The 18,547-nt window shown below is 49.2% G+C and overlaps 1 protein-coding gene across 1 annotated transcript in view; it reads left to right on the forward strand.

Annotated features, from left to right (window-relative positions):
- TNN (tenascin N) overlaps positions 1–18,547 on the forward strand; it is a 33,408-nt gene that overhangs the window by 11,431 nt on the left and 3,430 nt on the right. The window contains exons 7-16 of the mRNA XM_023753928.1: positions 874–1,137; positions 1,764–2,027; positions 2,621–2,884; positions 3,993–4,256; positions 7,581–7,844; positions 10,757–10,887; positions 11,823–11,955; positions 12,398–12,549; positions 16,450–16,546; positions 17,120–17,287. Coding sequence (XP_023609696.1) covers positions 874–1,137; positions 1,764–2,027; positions 2,621–2,884; positions 3,993–4,256; positions 7,581–7,844; positions 10,757–10,887; positions 11,823–11,955; positions 12,398–12,549; positions 16,450–16,546; positions 17,120–17,287 — 2,001 coding nt within the window. The remainder of the gene's footprint in view (positions 1–873; positions 1,138–1,763; positions 2,028–2,620; positions 2,885–3,992; positions 4,257–7,580; positions 7,845–10,756; positions 10,888–11,822; positions 11,956–12,397; positions 12,550–16,449; positions 16,547–17,119; positions 17,288–18,547) is intronic.

Genomic DNA, 18,547 nt, shown 5'->3' on the forward strand with positions numbered 1-18,547 from the left:
CCTCGCACTATCCCTGGGTTCACAGAAGCTGGATCCTGGAGAACACTCGAGGCTACCAGCACTTGACAGGAAATCATGGAGAGAGATTCTAACCCAGGTTAATCACATATACACCCAACAGATTCTACAAGAAGGGTTATTTCTATCAGCACAGATCTCAAATGCCATCAGTTAGAGTCTTGTTTTTTTGACCAGAGACATAATGTTTTTGTTTGTTTTCTAATGTTTTTTTTAGTTGATTTTTAGAGAGGAAAGAAGAGGGAGAGAAAGATAGAAACATCAATGAAGAATGAGAATCATTGATCAGCAGCCTCCTGCACACCCCACACTGGGAATCGAGCTTGCAACCTGGGCATGTACCCTGACTGGAAATCGAACCTTGACCTCCTGGTTCATAGGTTGATGCTCAACCACTGAGTCATGCTGGCCAGGCGGCATAATGTTTGCAGTGGAAAGAACTGGCAGCTCCTATTTCCACGATAATTTTCTTCCCCAAAACAGTATTAGAGCAGATGTTGAGATTTATTGAAGTAGGATTTCTTTCAGGTACAAGGAGTTGGAAACTGAAAGAGCGCTTTCTATAAATTCAGTGGAAAGGAGAAAAAGACCAATTCTTTTTATCCAAAGGCAACTTGTGGAAAAAGTTTACAAAGTTGAGACTTTATGGTGGCTTTGTCTGCACACCCTACTTCTCATGAAATGCAATTAGACCATTCTTGAAATTTCAGACCACTTGTTTAATTAAACCCTCAAGTTATCTCAATCATTTGCATTTAACAGACTCTGAAATTTATCGAGGTCATCATTTGGGCAACCTGGCCTTTCACGAGCCAGAGAGTTGCTAAATGCTGCACTCTTTTCTTTCTCTTAAAGAAATTGACAGCCCCCAAAACCTGGTGACCGACCGGGTGACAGAGACCACGGCCACCATCTCCTGGGAGCCGGTGCAGGCCGTCATCGACAGGTACATGGTGCGCTACACCTCCGCCGATGGAGACACCAGGGAGGTCCCGGTGGGGAAGGAGCAGAGCAGCACCGTCCTGACGGGCCTGAGGCCGGGCGTGGAGTACACCGTCCATGTGTGGGCCCAGAAGGGGGACCGAGAGAGCCAGAAGGTCGACACCAAGGCCCCGACAGGTAATGAGAGAGGTGGTCAGTTGGAATTGAATTTTGAGCACTTGGTACCAAAAGACATGACCTGAGTTGAGAGACTTTGCAAAGCAAGTCTTAACGCTCAAACAGGACAGTGAGTCTAGTGCTTATCTCCGTGAGCTGCTCTTTCCAGCAGCTCTGAGCTGGTCATAAAACCCTCTACCTACTAGAAGAGAGACATAAAGTTGTGCAGCAGCAGTGTTTTTAGCAGACTCAGCGGAGATGTACAGAGGATGTGGCCATTGCAGTGCTGGTGGTAATACTTTCAGAATGATCACCTGTAAAGTAGCCCTTGATAAAATATAAATTAGGTACCCTGAATGTCATGGCAGATGTATGATGGATTGTTTTGATGTGCCATCATGTTGCAAAGAAGACATCATTGGCGGGAGCTGAAAGCCCAGGAAGTATGTCAGGTTTATAATGAGTGGTCCTCTGGAATTGAGAACCAGGGGTGACCTTTGCCCTCGACTCCCTCTCAGGGAGAGACTCAGAATGGGAATATCATTCCTTGTGCTAACAAAGCTCCAGACGATGAAATCATGGAGATGGGTTGGTGGGTATCTCTACCGTGACTTCAAAGCTTAAACTTTCCTAAATATTTTCTTAAGAAATTGACAGCCCAACAAACCTGGTGACCGACCGGGTGACGGAGACCACGGCCACCATCTCCTGGGAGCCGGTGCAGGCCGTCATCGACGGGTACATGGTGCGCTACACCTCCGCCGATGGAGACACCAGGGAGGTCCCGGTGGGGAAGGAGCAGAGCAGCACCGTCCTGACGGGCCTGAGGCCAGGCATGGAGTACACGGTCCACGTGTGGGCCCAGAAGGGGGACCGGGAGAGCAGGAAGGCCGACACCAAGGCCCCGACAGGTAATAGAGAGTTGTTCTTCGGCTTCATACTTTGTTCTTGTAAAGATAAATGGTGATCAGTCCACTCCACCCACTGTTCCTCCCATTGTGTATTTCCTTTGTGATCAGTCACTAAATTATTTCTTCTTGAAAGGGAAAAATATAAAGAGGCTTATATGTTAGGATCTGTGAGCTAAGTACTTTTGGGCAATGGCTTTTGCTGTGATCTCTTTGGAACAAGAAGGGTTATTGTTTTCTTGGTGAACAAGTCCTCCTGAGCACTTTGTGCCTGTTCTGAGGATCCTACGGTTAAAGTAATATTCAAGAAGAGTTCATACTTTTTAAATATTTTCATCTCTGTTCCCCGCCCCTCTGCTCTGTCTCTGGGCTAGAAGCCAGCTCCTCTGACTCTGTGTCTGGGCCTCATTCTACTGTGCTGCCTTCTTGAAGATCCAAGAGTCCAGCCATGCACAGAAGGTCTCTGTCCATGACACAACTGAAAACCTGCGTATGGGATGGGGAACCTTAAGAACAGGAAGCTGTCTCACCCCAAGCAACATGCCACGAGATCGCAGTCTGCTAATAGTGTTTATTGATCAGCATTTTCCTTTCAGACATTGACAGCCCCCAAAACCTGGTGACCGACCGGGTGACGGAGACCACGGCCACCATCTCCTGGGAGCCGGTGCAGGCCGTCATCGACAGGTACATGGTGCGCTACACCTCCGCCGATGGAGACACCAGGGAGGTCCCGGTGGGGAAGGAGCAGAGCAGCACCGTCCTGACAGGCCTGAGGCCAGGTGTGGAGTACACGGTCCACGTGTGGGCCCAGAAGGGGAACCGGGAGAGCAAGAAGGCTGACACCAGGGCCCCGACAGGTAAGGGAGCGTTGCTCTTGGGGAATGTAAGACCTGTCACACTAAGTGTATGGGTGGTTAATTTTTTTTTCATCCCTGACACTGGTCGAATCCATGATTTATGGAGAGAAGAATGGTGTCCCGTTATAATGGACTATACCCATCATGCCCACTCCCTTTTACCTGCTTTTCTTACAAGTCAGGGCCTCATGGCTGTCTCCAAGCAACGATTTGCCATGATGGGCACATTGAGCCACATGAATCTTCTGTTGTGGACAGTGTTGAGGGTCCCCTACTGAGTTTGTGAGTGAGAACAGAAAAGGAAAACTCAATGTTGTTTATATTAATATGTTGAAAATTTAACTTTAAAAAAGTAGACTTTATATCTACCAGAGCAAGTTGATGTTTGTGGTTTGCTTTACAGTGAATGAACAATATGATGATTCTGGCTTTGAGAATAAGGGTAACTTCTATGTTATATTCCTATCCTATGAGAAAGAGATGAATGACCATATTTCTGTGTGGAGATTTAACTAGCAAACTAGTGTTCTGAGTGAATCTATGATATTATAAAGAATATTAAAACTAGGTTTTACTTTTTGCCGATTCGTTTAGCAATACGGATTGAGCACTTTCCATTTGCCCTGTCCTCTATTTGGCAGCGAGAGCCCCGAGGGTTTAGGACACATCCCTCTTCCCCTAGGAGCTTCTGTGTGTGCCTTGCTATTAGAATATTCTTGTATGAAATGGGAGGTCTTCATTGATAGGATGCTAGAAATGATATTAGCTGCTGTGAGCAAAGCCTGTGTCTTCCATTGGACCTGACGCTCTAACTAACACCATTATGTGTACAGGGTGGGAGTGTGACATACGCTTACTAAATGAGTAAAGTTATTTGTTTTGCTAAACTCTTAGTAGAGGTAACGGCGTAGATTTTCAGAGTTTGGTCTACTGTGCTTTCTCCTTGAGGAGCCAAAGTCTATCTGGGGAGAGAAGATATATGTCCAGGAAGGAGTTAGAGCATATGAAATGGAAAAACCACAAAATATGAACATGTTTCGCCCCAAGCAAAATAGCCACTAGTTTGATCCATTAATAGTGCATAGTGATCAGCATTTTTTATTTCTAGACATTGACAGCCCCCAAAACCTGGTGACTATCCGGGTGACGGAGACCACGGCCACCATCTCCTGGGAGCCAGTGCAGGCCGTCATCGACAGGTACATGGTGCGCTACACCTCCGCCGATGGAGACACCAGGGAGGTCCCGGTGGGGAAGGAGCAGAGCAGCACCGTCCTGACAGGCCTGAGGCCGGGCATGGAGTACACGGTCCACGTGTGGGCCCAGAAGGGGAACCGGGAGAGCCAGAAGGCCGACACCAAGGCCTCGACAGGTAACAGCAGGGAGGAGAAAAACAAACTAGGGTCATCACTATGGATTGATCTGTTGGGATCTGTGATGAGGTTACTGTGATGAGGGACTCTGGTGTGTTTTAGGAGAGTTTACTGTAAAAAAAACTTCATTTACCTAAAGAAAAAACAGAGCAATCTCATGAATATCTTTAAACTCTTTCCCAAAGCCTGTGTTATTAACCACTGTGCTACTCAGTTATAGGCAATTATAGAGAACAAGTTAAACCAATATAAAATTTCTACACCACTGGATTAAAGAAGTGTTCTGTGGCAAGATATTTTATGTAGGTTTGACTTAATAGATGGTGTGTAGTTTGAAAGAACAAGTATTGTCCATGACAGCTGGAGCTCTATGTTCATTTCTACATGAATTAAATTTTCTAAGTGCCAGGCTTGGGATATAGTGGTGAACAAAACAAATATGATTCCTTTATATGATTCTAATTATCTTGAAATCCAGTGGGAAAGATGGACCATCGGCAAACAAACAAATTTCTATTGTAAATTATAAGTTCTGTGAAGGACATGTACATGGTATAGGTATAAAGAATGACAGGGTAGGGATATTTCTTAGATGGTATGGAGTAATAGCTAATAATGTTGACAGAAATATCAAAATAACAGTTGCTTAAATAAGAAAGAAGTTCATCTCTTTCTTGTGGAATGGTCAGAGTGCAAGTAGGCCAGGGCTGGTATGGCATAGGACCCAGGTTCCTTCCGTATTGTTGCTCAGTCATCCTTCAGGAGTTGCCTTCATCTATATTGTCATCACATAACCTCACTCCAGCTTGTGGAAAGGGGATGAGGAAAGGAAAGGACATGACAGGAACATTGTAGGTGTCAGTTTTTCTCACATCCTATTGGTCAGATCCAAACTCCAGACATGGTGCCAGACCTTAAGACAAGGGAAGCTGGGAAATGAAGCCTTTTACTGGATGGCCACATGCCAAATGTAAACTTCTTTTATACTGTCCTTTCTAACCTACATGTGGTTATATTACATTTTAATGAATTAAAACTAGAATAAAAAATATTTCCTCGGTTGGACTAGCCACATTTCAAATGATCAATAGCCACATGTGACTAATGGCTACTAAATTGGACAGTATAGATAAAAGAGTATTTCCATCAGTACAGAGAGATCTTTGGATAGTATGCTTGTAGAAGGAGAGGAGAATGGATAGTGGGGAAAACTAGACATTTCTGGCCAAGGGAACAGTATGTGTGATGGCTCTACGCTGCAACAGCATGCAATGCTGAAGAACTGAGTGGCTGTTGGTGTTGCTGGAGCGTGGAGGGCGAGAAAGAAAGTGGCCCAAGATGAGGTGAAAAGAGGCAAGAAGCAGATCATACAGGACCACGTGCTATATTTATTGGAAGAGTGACATGATGTGATATTCATTTTAAAAAGGTTATTCAGACCATAGTGTGAAGAATGAATGAAAGAGAAGGCAGGTGGAAGTGGGAAGAGTAGTAAAGAGGCTTTGGTAAAAGTCTGGTGAGAGACAATGATGATTGGCACACGGGTGATGGCAGTAAGGTAGAGAAACGGGGATCTCTGGGCACATATTTTGGAGGTGATGACAGGGTGTGTTGATGGGTGAGATGTGGGGCAGGATGAAAATGAGGGATGAAGTATGATCGGTGTTGGGGCATCATTTTCTGAGGTAAATGGCTTTGGGGAGGAACATTAAGATGTTTAGCTATGTAAGCTTGGATACTTGTGACCTATTTTGGTTAATTGAGTGATTTTTTAAAAAAATATATATTCATTGAGTGTCTAATACCAGCGGAAGGGAGAGAGATAGAGAGCTAGAAACATCGATGAGAGAGAAACAATTGTAGATATAGGTGGGGGCTCAGAATTGATATTGGGGAGCCAGAAGCATTCGGTTGGTATTTACAGTTGTGGGTATGGGTGAGATCACCTAGGGCAGTGGTCAGCAAACCGCAGCTCACGAGCCACATGCGGCTCTTTGGCCCCTTGAGTGTGGCTCTTCCACAAAATACCACGTGTGGGCGCGCACGTACAGTGCGATTGAAACTTCGTGGCCCATGCGCAGAAGTCGGTTTTCGGAAAGGAGATAGACGAAACATGTATACAAGATGAGTGTGGATGGGAGAGTTGGAAGGGGTCGACCTCAGCAAATGTACCTCAATCAGATTGAGGACGTTTTTAGCAAAGGCCAGCTTAGGAGTACCCCAATTAAGTTAATAACAATGTACCTACCTATATAGTTTAAGTTTAAAAAATTTGGCTCTCAAAAGAAATTTCAATCGTTGTACCGTTGATATTTGGCTCTGTTGACTAATGAGTTTGCCGACCACTGACCTAGGGAGGCGTGTAGAGGAGACTTTGGTGCCCAACAGTTTCAGGTGCTGATGGAGGAGACTCCAAGGATGAGTCAAGGCGTTGGGAAACCAGGGGAGGGTACAGTCATGGAAGCCCAGACCTGGGAGTGTTTCACGAAGGGGAGTGCGGATCAGCTCTGCCAGACACTGCTCAGAAGCAGTCAGGTGAGGATGCTGTTCACTGGACTTGGCCACGTGGAAGTTGTTGGTGACCTTGACGTACAGTTTTAGTGGTGCGATGTGGAAAAGTGCGGGGCTTCGTTGAGGAGTGATGGGAGGTGAGACGTGAAGGCATGTAGTCCTCCTGAGAAGTCTGTAGGTTAAGGGGTGCAGAAGGATGGGAGGCCTAGAGCTTGCTTGTCTAGTAGCGTTGGCGGCAGAGAAGAGACTGATGGTGCAGGAGAGAGGGTACATGAATAGGAGCAAAGGCCTTGAGAAGGTGGTGGGCTCCCAGTTCAGAGTGAACAAGGCTTTTACACAAGAAAAAAATTGTTGTCTCAGTTTTAACACAAGAAAACAGTAGGCTCTTGGACAAGTCTTTCATTTCTCTGGGCTCCCATTCTCCTCCCCTCTTATTAGACAAGAAAGTTGGAAGATATGACTTCTCAGCTCTCAAATTCTGAGAAACAAGTTAACTACATACCATAAGGAAGGAAGTTGTTTCAATAGAATTTGGGGCAACTCCTCTTGCTGCTCAGGTGACTTCCATTGTTATTCCTGTGGGAACCAGAAGAAAATTTCCATATTGGTAAACTCGATTAAGATCTAATTCCTCCCAGTTTTAATATCCAGGGGTTTGTTTCTCTGGAAAATGGAAGTCAGGGCCTTTTCACTTCTGTCGATGGAATTGTTTTGTGTGAAAGAAGTTGAATGGAGAGTTTGGGGTGCTGGGGTGCTGGGGTGCTGGGATGTTCTCCGCTGGTTCTAAAAGTCAACCTTTTATTTTTAAAAAGAAATTGACAGCCCCCAAAACCTGGTGACCGACCGGGTGACGGAGACCACGGCCACCATCTCCTGGGAGCCGGTGCAGGCCGTCATCGATAGGTACACGGTGCGCTACACCTCCGCCGATGGAGACACCAGGGAGGTTCCGGTGGGGAAGGAGCAGAGCAGCACCGTCCTGACGGGCCTGAGGCCGGGAGTGGAGTACACGGTCCACGTGTGGGCCCAGAAGGGGGACCGGGAGAGCCAGAAGGCCGACACCAAGGCCCTGACAGGTACTTCCAGGGACCCAGACAGGGAACCCTTCACACGTATCAGATGTGGGGAGGGGAGCAGGGGAGACTGTGTCACTGAGGACATTCTTCAGAGGGTTCCCTTTTTACCTTTTTGAGGTCATATGTTGACATAATGGTTCAGATGAATATGAAAGACCATAGAGGAAGGAGTGTGAAAGTAAGACAGCGTGACTGTCCAAGATGGCTGTGCAAAGGCCGCCTCCCTGACTGCCCTGCCCTGCCAGCTCTCATGCTCCCACGTGCCCCCATACAGCCCTGGCTGGGCCTCAGCTCCAGCTCAGAGCACGGGGAAGCCAGGCGCCTCTGCTGTTTCTCTCTTCTAGATGGGGCCGCGGTGGAGCGTCTTCCCTCACTCTCCCCTCCAGTTGGTGATCAGGGGGTCCGATGCCTGTATTTTATGTGCGATGGGCCTCTGGTCTCACTGAGCCTCATGGCGATCAGGCCTTGGGGGTCCCGAGAAGAGCGCTGTGCCCACCCCGAGGTCCATGGACCTCCTTAGTCTGGGCAAGGCCGTCCCCTCTGCAGCCTCATACATACCCGTGGCCACTGGAGTTAGAAGTGATTTGAATTTCTTTATAATTATTATTATTACAATTAATAGGAGTTTTTAACCAAAAAAGTGACACATACTTATATAAAAATTTTCAAACTAACCGAGGTTCTATAGAAAGAAAAACAGTTGTCCACATCCCAGGCTCCCTAATAAGAGTGCTGCTCTCCAGCCCTGGCCGGTGTGGCTTAGCTGATTGGAGTGTTGTCCTGTACACTAGTACACCAAAAGGTCGTGGATTCGATTCCTGGCTAGAGCACATACCCAGGTTGCAGGTTTGATCCCCAGTCGTTCCATCCTGAATCAGGGCACATATAAGAGACAACTGATCGATGTTTCTCTCTCACACCCATGTTTCTCTCTCTCCCTCTCTCCCTTCCTCTCTAAAATAAATAAAAACATATCCTCAGGTGAGGATTAAAAATAAAAATAAAAAGTGCTCCTAGAGGCAACCAATACTTTCCTCTTTCCTCCCACCCTCTCTGTCTCCCTCACTCCCTTGTTCCTTCCTTCCTCTCTTCCTTTACCTTCCCTTTGCTTCCCTCTTTGCCCATTTTTAAAGGCAGCAATATTACCATGTTCCTGCTTCATGGACATGTGACTAAGACAGACACCTCAAGTCCATAACCTGGATGGTGGGCAGTCACAGAGGTGGCAGAGCCAGTCTAAGATATTTAAATCGCTAGGTTTTTCCTGGCCAGCATGGCTCAGTGGTTGAGCCTTGACCTAAGAACTAGAAGGCCATGGTTTGATTCCTGGTCAGGGCACATGCCCGGGTTGTGGGCTCAATCCCCAGTGTGGGGCTTGCAGGAGGCCACCAAGTAATGACTCTCTGTCATCATTGATGTTTCTAACTCTCCCTCTCCCTTCCTCTCTGAAATAAAAATATATATATTAAAAATAAATAAATAAATCATTCCATCCCTGACTTCAAAGCGGGAAATTCAGTCTTTCCGTGGGATGAGGACACTAAAATCCATACCAGATGTTACGCTTTAGAAAGTCAAACCAAGCTGACATTGCAGAAATTCTACATTTGTGAAAACATCCTAAAACAACAGCTGCCTGATTTCTATTAAAATACTGCAATTCAGTTCTCAGCCGAAATGCTACTGGGTATAAAATAGCCTGGAGACATCTTTTTTGGGAACTTCGAAATTAAAATCACCTTCTATAATGACTTTTCAAAATGGAAATTTCCATTCATATCTTATTTGGTTGGGAAAACATAGTCTTCTAACCAATTACTTTGCTTTAGTTTTTTTGGTCCACCATGCACACATCCCCATGTTCCCACTGGCATTTGTGTGGGAGAGTGACTGGGAACTAGAGGGAGAGTTCTGCTTTTTCTCTTTTCTCTTGCTTCCCTTTCCTTCCCTTCTCCTTCTCTCTCTCTCTCTCTCTCTCTCTCTCTCTCTCTCTCTCTCTCTCTCTCTCTCTCTCTCTCTCTCTCTCCTTTATACAAACACCCCTTTCATCCCTGCTTCTTTTTGTGCAGAGCAGGCATCTAAGGCCACACACTTAGATGTGTAAGAAATAGGACTTTATATTTCTCTGTCAACTTAATGTCCATCATAAGCCCTACACTACTTGTTGGACATGAATCTCAGTGAATTTAGGGTCATGCTCCTTCCCCAGGGCTGATGTAAAGCTGTGTGGTTTCCAGATATCCAGCCGGGGAGCCCATCCTGGGGGGCACCCTGCACTCCGTCATCCTTCCTGGCAGCTGTTTGCTGAGATGCCCTGGTTTCCCTGTGCAGGGCCCTTTCGGATCTGCACTCGCCTATCATTTCCACGCCACCGTGGGGCTCTGCCAGCTCTGAATCTAGCCTCTGGTCTAGATTGCTCCTACCCGCCACCCTCTGCGGGTCTGCTGGGAAATGGGCCCCAGGGTCACTCCATCTGGGAGGTAACTCACCCCAGCACCAGTTCCTTAATCCTTGTCCTTCCTATGCTTTTGGAAACAAAGGTCATAACGGGCTGGTGGCAAGGAAGAAGAGAGCCTGCGTGAAGGAAAAGACATGGGAGGGTATGTGGGCAGAAAATGTAATACTTCAAAAATTACTTCCAGCCCTGACTGGTTTGGCTCAGTGGATAGAGCGTCGGCCTGCGGACTGAAGGGTCCCAGGTTCGATTCCGGTCAAGGGCATGTACCTTGGTTGCGGGTACATCCTCAATAGGGGGTGTGCAGGAGGCAGCTGATTGATGTTTCTCTCTCATTGATGTTTCTAACTCTCTATCCCTCTCCCTTCCTCTCTGTAAAAAATCAATAAAATATATTTTTTTAAAAAATTACTTCCATTACCTTAGTGATAATAATTGCCTGACTTTTGATACACAGACATCGACCCTCCCAGAAACTTTCGTCCGTCTGCTGTTACCCAGTCTGGGGGGGTACTGACCTGGACACGCCCCTCGGCTCAGATCAATGGCTACATTCTGACCTACCAGTTCCCAGATGGCACCACTAAGGTACTGCATGCTCCTGCCTCTTCTCATGGTGCCCATGCCAGCCCCATATGAAGCAACTAACTGGGGTCAGCTTGATTGCTGGTCCCATGACAACCTGCTGATAAATGAGTTGGTCCTGACCACCTGCTGTGTGCAAGGGACAATGTGGGACACAGTCCCTGTGAACATCGGGTCTCATTTTGTAGGATTACCTTGTGCCTGCTCCCAGCTGACCATTGCATGTTTGCTGACCCACATCGCCCCATGTTTTTTGTTTATCTTCCCCATAAGTGTTAGCTCCATGAGGAAGGGACTTTTTGTCTGTTTTGTTGAGCACCTACCAAATATGTAGCTGCTCAATCTAGATTTATTGAATGAATTATTAACCCTTATTTCAAAGATGCTACTTCCCATATGGAATCTGAAGGCCAGTACATTTTCAAAATTTGTCCCAATGGAAAATTGTTGTCCTCTCTCCTTGATGAGGAAGAAAGGGGAGGAGGGAAAAAGGAAAGGCACATTGATGTAATTATTGCTTCAGTGACTCCTTAGGACAGCCCTGCTAGAGGCAGAAACACAGGTTCAGGAGGAGGCCTATTGAGAAACCAGCCATCTCCCTGCCTTGTAGACATGGGGATGGTTTCACCTCCCCTCCTCACTTCTCAGCCTGGCGTGGAGTGCCCCAGTGTGGACCAGAGGGCAGAGGTCCTGGGAGACTGGCGGGTCCCCCTCTCCCCAATTGCTGCTGCCTCATGCTGGCTCCCAGTTCCTGCGCCAGCAGGAGGCCGTTCAGGAGAAGTGGCTGGGAGGCACTGGGGTCCTGGGCTGCCACTGAGCCCTCAGAGACAAGCACTGCTGCCTGAGAGCTGCTGGCATCGGCCCCAGGGAATGTGATGGCACCCAGGCTGCTGGGGGCGATACACTGAATGTCGCTTCCTGTCTCCTTTGTGTGGTAGGAGGTGCAGCTCGGACGCGGGGACCAGAGGTTTGAGCTGCAAGGCCTTGAGCAGGGCGTCACCTACCCTGTCTCCTTGGTGGCATTCAAGGGTGATCGCCGAAGCAGGAGTGTGTCCATCGCCCTTTCCACAGGTCGGTGGGCTCCTGCTCTCTGAACAAGACATCGTAGAGGCCGAGCCTGGGAGAGGCCAGGAGAGTCTCAGGAGACGTGTCCGCGGGAGGGGTGTCCGAGGGAGGGATGTCCGCAGCAGCGGTGGCCACAGAGCTGTGGGTTCTCTAGCATGGGAATGGGTAGGGTACAGGTTCAGGAGAAGCCCCTCCCCTGGTGGAGAGACTAAGGAGAGGAGCGAAACTTTGGGTGCAGTTGGGTTGGGGAGGAAGAGATGTGAAGTTGACCTTGTTTCTAGTACATCTGGAGAGTTTGATGAGAGCAGAATGAGTGAAAAGTGAAATGTGAGTGAAGAGTTGGAAGGAGCAAAGTAGTAGGTTATGAATCTCCCAAGCAAAATGAATTAACAAAATAGGCACTGGCCCGCTGCCCTTCTAATGATGCTGCCCTCTGCTCGGCTCCTAGTTGGTGCCCGTTTCCCACACCCTTCGGACTGCAGTCAAGTCCAGCAGAACAGCAACGTCGCCAGCGGCCTGTACACCATCTACCTGCACGGGGACGCCAGCCAGCCCCTGCAAGTGTACTGCGACATGGACACGGACGGCGGCGGCTGGATCGTGAGTCACGCAAAACATGACCCTCACAAAGTATGACCTTCACACAACTGTGAGCCTCACCTAAGTATAACCCTCATACAAAACATGGCCCATGCCCTAGCTGGTTTTGCTCAGTGGTTAGAGCGTCAGCCTGCGGACTGAAGGCTCCCAGGTTCGATTCAGGTCAGGGGCACATGCGTAGGTTGCAGGCTCGATCCCGGTAGGGGGCGTGCAGGAGGCAGCCGATCAATGATTCTCTCTCATCGTTGATGTTTCTATCTCCCTCTCCCTCTCCCTTCCTCTCTGAAATTAATACAAATATATTTATAAAAAACAAAAAACATGACCCTCACACAAGTATGACCCTCACACAAAACCTTTAGAGTCACTGAGATGATTATTCCGATTTTACAGGTAAGGAAAGTGAGGCCCACAAGGGGATGTGCCCAGGCTAAGTCACACGAGTTAGTGACAAAGTGGAACCGGATTTCAGGACTCCAGCCTCCTCCTCGATCATTGGTCCTCCTGGGGTCATGTGAGGTCACCTGAAACACATGACCTCTTTGGGGTCTCTGCCCTCTGACCTGGAGCCTGTTGTCTGGGTTCCTCGTCCTGGCTCCTCAGTACAGAAGCAAGGCCGTTGGGACTTTGATTTGAGAGAATAAGGCCTGAGAGAAGAACACGTGGCGACGTTTCGATCGTGCCCCGCCTGAGTGAGGCTTTATCCTCTTGGGCCGTTGTCTGCTGAAAGCACGTGGCCCATCTCTGATGGCGGCAGCCTGGTCCAGGGATCTGAGGCGCTGCCTTGGAGGGTTTCAGTCTGATCCTCTGTCTCCCCAGCCCCTGCTCCCTGCGCCTGAGCAGAGAGAGGCTCTCGCTGCCCCAGACCAGCACGCACTTGCCCGCTGTGCACCCGCCACTCGGGGAAGCAGAAAGCTGAGCCCATCCCACTCAAACTGCATTCATTCATGCGCCCGCTCAGGGGCCTGGGAAACCAAAGACACTTGAGCGGCCATGGATAAAATAATACCATCTGATAAGCAGCAACGGAGAAAACTTATTATCCGCACAGCTGCCTCCGATGGCTGAAAGGCAGTAATTGGATTGGAAGGGCAAATTCCTGATGGATCTTTACAAATACGGAAACAGAAGGTATCATAGGAGGTCTTCCACCTGACCAGACCCACAGGCTGCACCTGCTGCTTTTCCTCAGCACCACTGTAGCTCTGAGCATCCTGCCCTGGAGCCCATAATCAGCTTTGGCAGGATGTTTGTACTGCCTAGTGGGCCTTTTTTGAAAGCCAGGGAAGGAGGCATTTGTCTTGGGCAGCCTTCAGAGAGAGATCTGCCAGTGTGTCTGCCTGGGAATACCCATGAATTTTCCACAGATATTTGAGTGCCTACTATGTGTCCAGCACTGTTGTACCGAATCAAGAACCACAAGAGAACCAAACAGATCCAGGAGCTTGCCTCGTACATCCTGCTCGTGCAGAGGACCCCGAGAAAATGGCTCTGCGTTCTCGCTAACCCCAGGCCCACCCGCCCAGGTTGTGTGTTCTGGCCGACTCCTAAGGTGACACGTGGCCTGAGAGTCTGTAGAGTCCTCCTCAAAGCCAGCACACCCTGGATGACACGTAGGGACCTGAAAACTTCTCCATCAAACCTCTCACTGGTGGTTTCCATAGTTTTGGGCTCAAGAGTCTATTTGTCACTGAAAGATGACCTTAGTACACTGCTCTCTCCAGTTGAGCTCTCAAGTCCTTCTATGGAGGTTCTTCACCAGCCCCGGCAGCTGAGCCCAATCTGATGCACGGGCAGAGGGCCTTGCCCCCGGGTGATGGAGGCCGAGCGCAAGCCTGCAGTGAACCCAGGGAACACTTACGTGGCTCAGATATTTCCATCTTTGTTTTCCATCTTGCAAGTTTTAAGGGCCACATGTGAGGCTCTTTCCACAGGCATTCATTTAAGTGAGATTTTTATTTTTTTTCTCCGGTTTAGTTGTTCAGGACATCAAGTAAGTCCTAGTGTACCCGGACAGCTGGAGTGTACAACCAGACAGGAAAGATCCCCCCTGAGACGTTTTTGCTAAGGGGCCCTTGTTTTCCCAGAATAGTTCATTAGACTAGTTCACCTCCTAGAGTGGGAACGTGATTCTCAGTGAGTCAGTTAAGGCTTCCTGATCAAGACATCCACATGATCCCTGAGGGTTAGTTCATTGGGAATCTGATGTAATAAAATGCAAACCAACACTTACTGAGATATAATAACTTATATCCTTATATGCCAGGCTCTGGCCTCAATACTTTATGATTTATTTTTTAAATATATTTTTATTGATTTCAGAGAGGAAGGGAGAGAGAGAGATAGAAACATCAATGATGAGAGAGAATCATTCATCACTCCACACGGGGGATCAAACTCTCAACCCGGGCATGTACCCTGACCAGAATCAAACTGTGACCTTCTCGTTCATAGATCGATGCTCAACCACTGAGCCATGCCAGCCGGGCAATACTGTATAATTTATTATGATTCTTGACCTTGCTGAAGCCTCATTTAAGAGCATGACAAATGGGCCACCTTGGTCTAATGGTTTAGAGAAGTGAGGCTTGTCAAGGTTAACTAACTTGCTCAAGGACACAGCTGGCAAGCAGAGCACTGGGTCTCATAGTGATGCGGAGAGCATCGGAACCATTGCCCAGAGTTTCCCTGGCCAAGCTGGAGCATTTCCTAACAAGGAAAAGAGATTAGCAGGAAAGGTCCTGTCACACTTGGGCATTGTGTTCATTGATTGGCGGAAGGGACCAAATGCGTTTGTAATGCATCTGTCCTAGGTGCGGGATTTGAGCCTGACCTTGTTACTGGGCGTGTATTTTGATGTGACGTTTGTGGAACTAACATCGGTGCCACATCCACCTTAGGGTTCCACTGTCTGTGACGCAGGGATAGTCCCGGGGAAGGGACTGGAACAGCCTCCGTGCCAGGAAACTGACCATGAGCCTCAGAGTGTTAAGAAATGCTTTTTGGAGAATAGACTCAGTAGAGCTGGTTCCTCAAACTTTCCAATGGAAGGGTGAGGGGATCAGTGTTTTATCCTGGCATCAGTCCCCAAACACTTAGCTGTGTGAACTTTCACATCTGTAAGTGACATCTTATGTACTTGCCCTGGAGCCAGCACTTAGCAGATGCTCAGTAAACGATTGCTATGTCAGTGAATCAATGAAGGAGCAATGAGGGGTTGAGGGAATGGGGCATCTCTGAAGAAGGACTGGAGCGAAGGGGCAAGAGACCAGCAGAGTAACTGGTGTCATTTTTGCCCGTCCTGCCCACACAGGGATCAGGCCGATTCAGGCTGATTCACCGTGTGGCTCTGCCCTGTCCCATGTGGCCTTCCTCGAGGCAGAGGGCCCCGTGGCAATGAAAGGGCGAGCATGGAGCACACCCCCCCTCCTGTGCTCCCACTGAAGGTCCTTTGGCTCCAGCTACGTGTGAGGGGGTGCGGGAGAGGCCAGCAGGAAGTCTCCGTGTGCCTGGGAAGAGGGAGTGCGGTGGGCGTGGTGGGCCCCGCACCATCTCAGACGCGCTCACCTTCCCATCTAGCCTAGGTCTCTCTGTGGGACTCTGCGCTCACACCCAGCTGTGCCTGTGGCCTCTTCATCCAGCAGGAGACCTCAGAAGGGCTCACACCTACCATGTCCCCGTGGGCCCGTGGTGCCCGCACAAAGCCAGTCTTCTCTCCATGCGGACTTCTCAGAACCACAGAACCGCTCTGACTTCCTCCCTCTCTGTCACCACATCTGCCACGTTGCCTCTGTTTCCTCAGGGCCAGCTCCCTTTCCAGGTCCCCCACCCCCGCTCCTGTCCCTCTCTCTCAGTCATGGCTGCTGAGTGCATCAGAGGGAACGCCATCTCCCTTTCCAGGTCTTCCAGCGGCGGAACACCGGGCAGCTGGACTTCTTCAAGCGCTGGCGGACCTACGTGGAGGGCTTCGGGGACCCCACCAAGGAGTTCTGGTTCGGTACGGACTCTGAGAATCAGGAAGGCTGGGTGGTGCAGGGGAGATTCCCCTTGAGAATCAAAGGATTAGAAAATAGCCATCAATGAGGATTCTGGCTACTGTGAGGAGGCCACCCTGGCCCCAGAAGTGCTGCGTGTTCTGCCAGCCACTAGGGGCCCTGCTCGCTCTCTCTTCCTTCTGCTCTGTGCTAGAGCAGATGCTCATGGAGAGTGAGGGAGTACGAATCGTCCACTGGGAGATGAAAAATTAAAAAGTCACAGTCTGGATGCTCGGTGCCTGGGAGGGTAGGAGACCGTCAGTGAGTGGTTGGTCTCCGCCAGCTGTGAGATAAGAGGACAATGAATATAAACCGCTGGTGCCTCAGGGATGGAGCCGGTGGGGCAGGCTCACCCCGGGAGTGCCTGCACCCTGCCCTCCCGGAGGACACAGCCTCCACACTCAATAGCACGACTTCACCAAAGAACTAACAGCAGAAGGAAATGAGCCCCTGAAAGAGAAAGCAGGGGGAGGACCCATTAGCAGAAGAGATGAAGGCTAAGGTGACGTTCGGTGATTGGAATTCCTTGTTTCTAGGACTTGACAAGCTGCACAACCTCACCACTGGCACCCCCACCCGGTACGAGGTGAGAGTGGACTTGCAGACCGCCAACGAGTCCGCCTATGCTGTGTACGACTTCTTCCAGGTGGCCTCCAGCAAGGAGCGGTACAGGCTCACGGTGGGGAAGTACAGAGGCACGGCAGGTGCGTGCAGTGTTCCTGACAGACCACGAGGCCGCTTGCCCTGTGTCCAAGCCTTGGGCTGCCGTGTGCCACGGATCAGGGGGTGGAAGTTTGTCCTGCGAAGGTGCACGGTTCTCATGGGCACATCAGGCCCTGCTCCCAGCAGGGGGTCAGGGTACACAAGGTTCTTAAAGCAATCCTTGATCATTGTAAGATCAGAACATTATACATGGACACCCACCCCCCAGTGCACCCCTAGCCAGTAAAAACCCTCCTCTTGTACCCCCAGTTCAGGATGCTGCCCCCTTGCTGAGGAATCACACACTGACCCGCCACCCCCTGGTGCTGCCCACCTCCCACTCGGCTTCAGAGGGGCTGCCTCCGTGCACAGCCTGAGTGTGTTATTACTTAAAGGCAGAAAGGTCAAAGTGCAGAGCCAGCACTAGGCGTGTAGGTCGCAGTGACATGCAGCGGTGACAACACAGGGGCAGCCGTTCAGTGGAGATGGGGCTCACCCTCCTTGGGCTGCGCTCTGGTGTTTATTTGTGAAGGAAAATAACAAAATTAATCCTGGGATGGTGCTATTGGACTATTTTATTTAAGAGAGAGGCGTGGTTATTGTTTTAATGTTATAGTTAAGCCTATATTCCTAGTTTTTAACAAGTAGGTCTGCTTTTGCTTCTGCATGTTTTGACTTTGGTGTAACTAGGTAGGAACGTGTAACCAGCCAGATCGACTGACTGCATAAGACATGGCCTTTCCCCTGAGACTCACATGGAAATAGGTCAGTGAGAATAGAAGGTAACTTTGGCAAAGAGTCTAACAAGTGGTCAGGAGATGAGAGCTCCAGGAGTGTGGAGAAGGTGGTATGTGGGGGCCGAGGCGTGCAGGGGCTTCTGCAGGCTGGTGGGCTGGAGTCGGGTCTGAGAGGGAAGAACTTAGCTGGGAGGGAGGAAGGGGCTCCCCAGGCCCAGGGGAGTCCAGGACTGAGAAAGGACTGAGCTGAGGCAAGGAAATCGGTGTGTACTCTTAAGACCGCAGGCCTTCTCAACATGGTCTGCTTAGCGACCCCTAATGGCAGAAGGCTGAACACACACTGTGATCTGAAGTGGCCAACCGCTGGTGCAAAATTTCAGGTTTTAGGACTTAATGTTTAAAAAAGTCACATGCATTTTGCCTTTGCTCTTATTTCCCAGTGCTTAGCATGGAGCACGGTAGGTGAGCTTCAGTGAAGCTATTGCCAGCAGGACCTTTCTGCATAATCCTAGGGAGGTTTTATGT

This window comes from Myotis lucifugus, unplaced genomic scaffold, assembly GCF_000147115.1.
Source record: "Myotis lucifugus unplaced genomic scaffold, Myoluc2.0 scaffold_54, whole genome shotgun sequence".
Classification (NCBI taxonomy): domain Eukaryota; kingdom Metazoa; phylum Chordata; class Mammalia; order Chiroptera; family Vespertilionidae; genus Myotis; species Myotis lucifugus.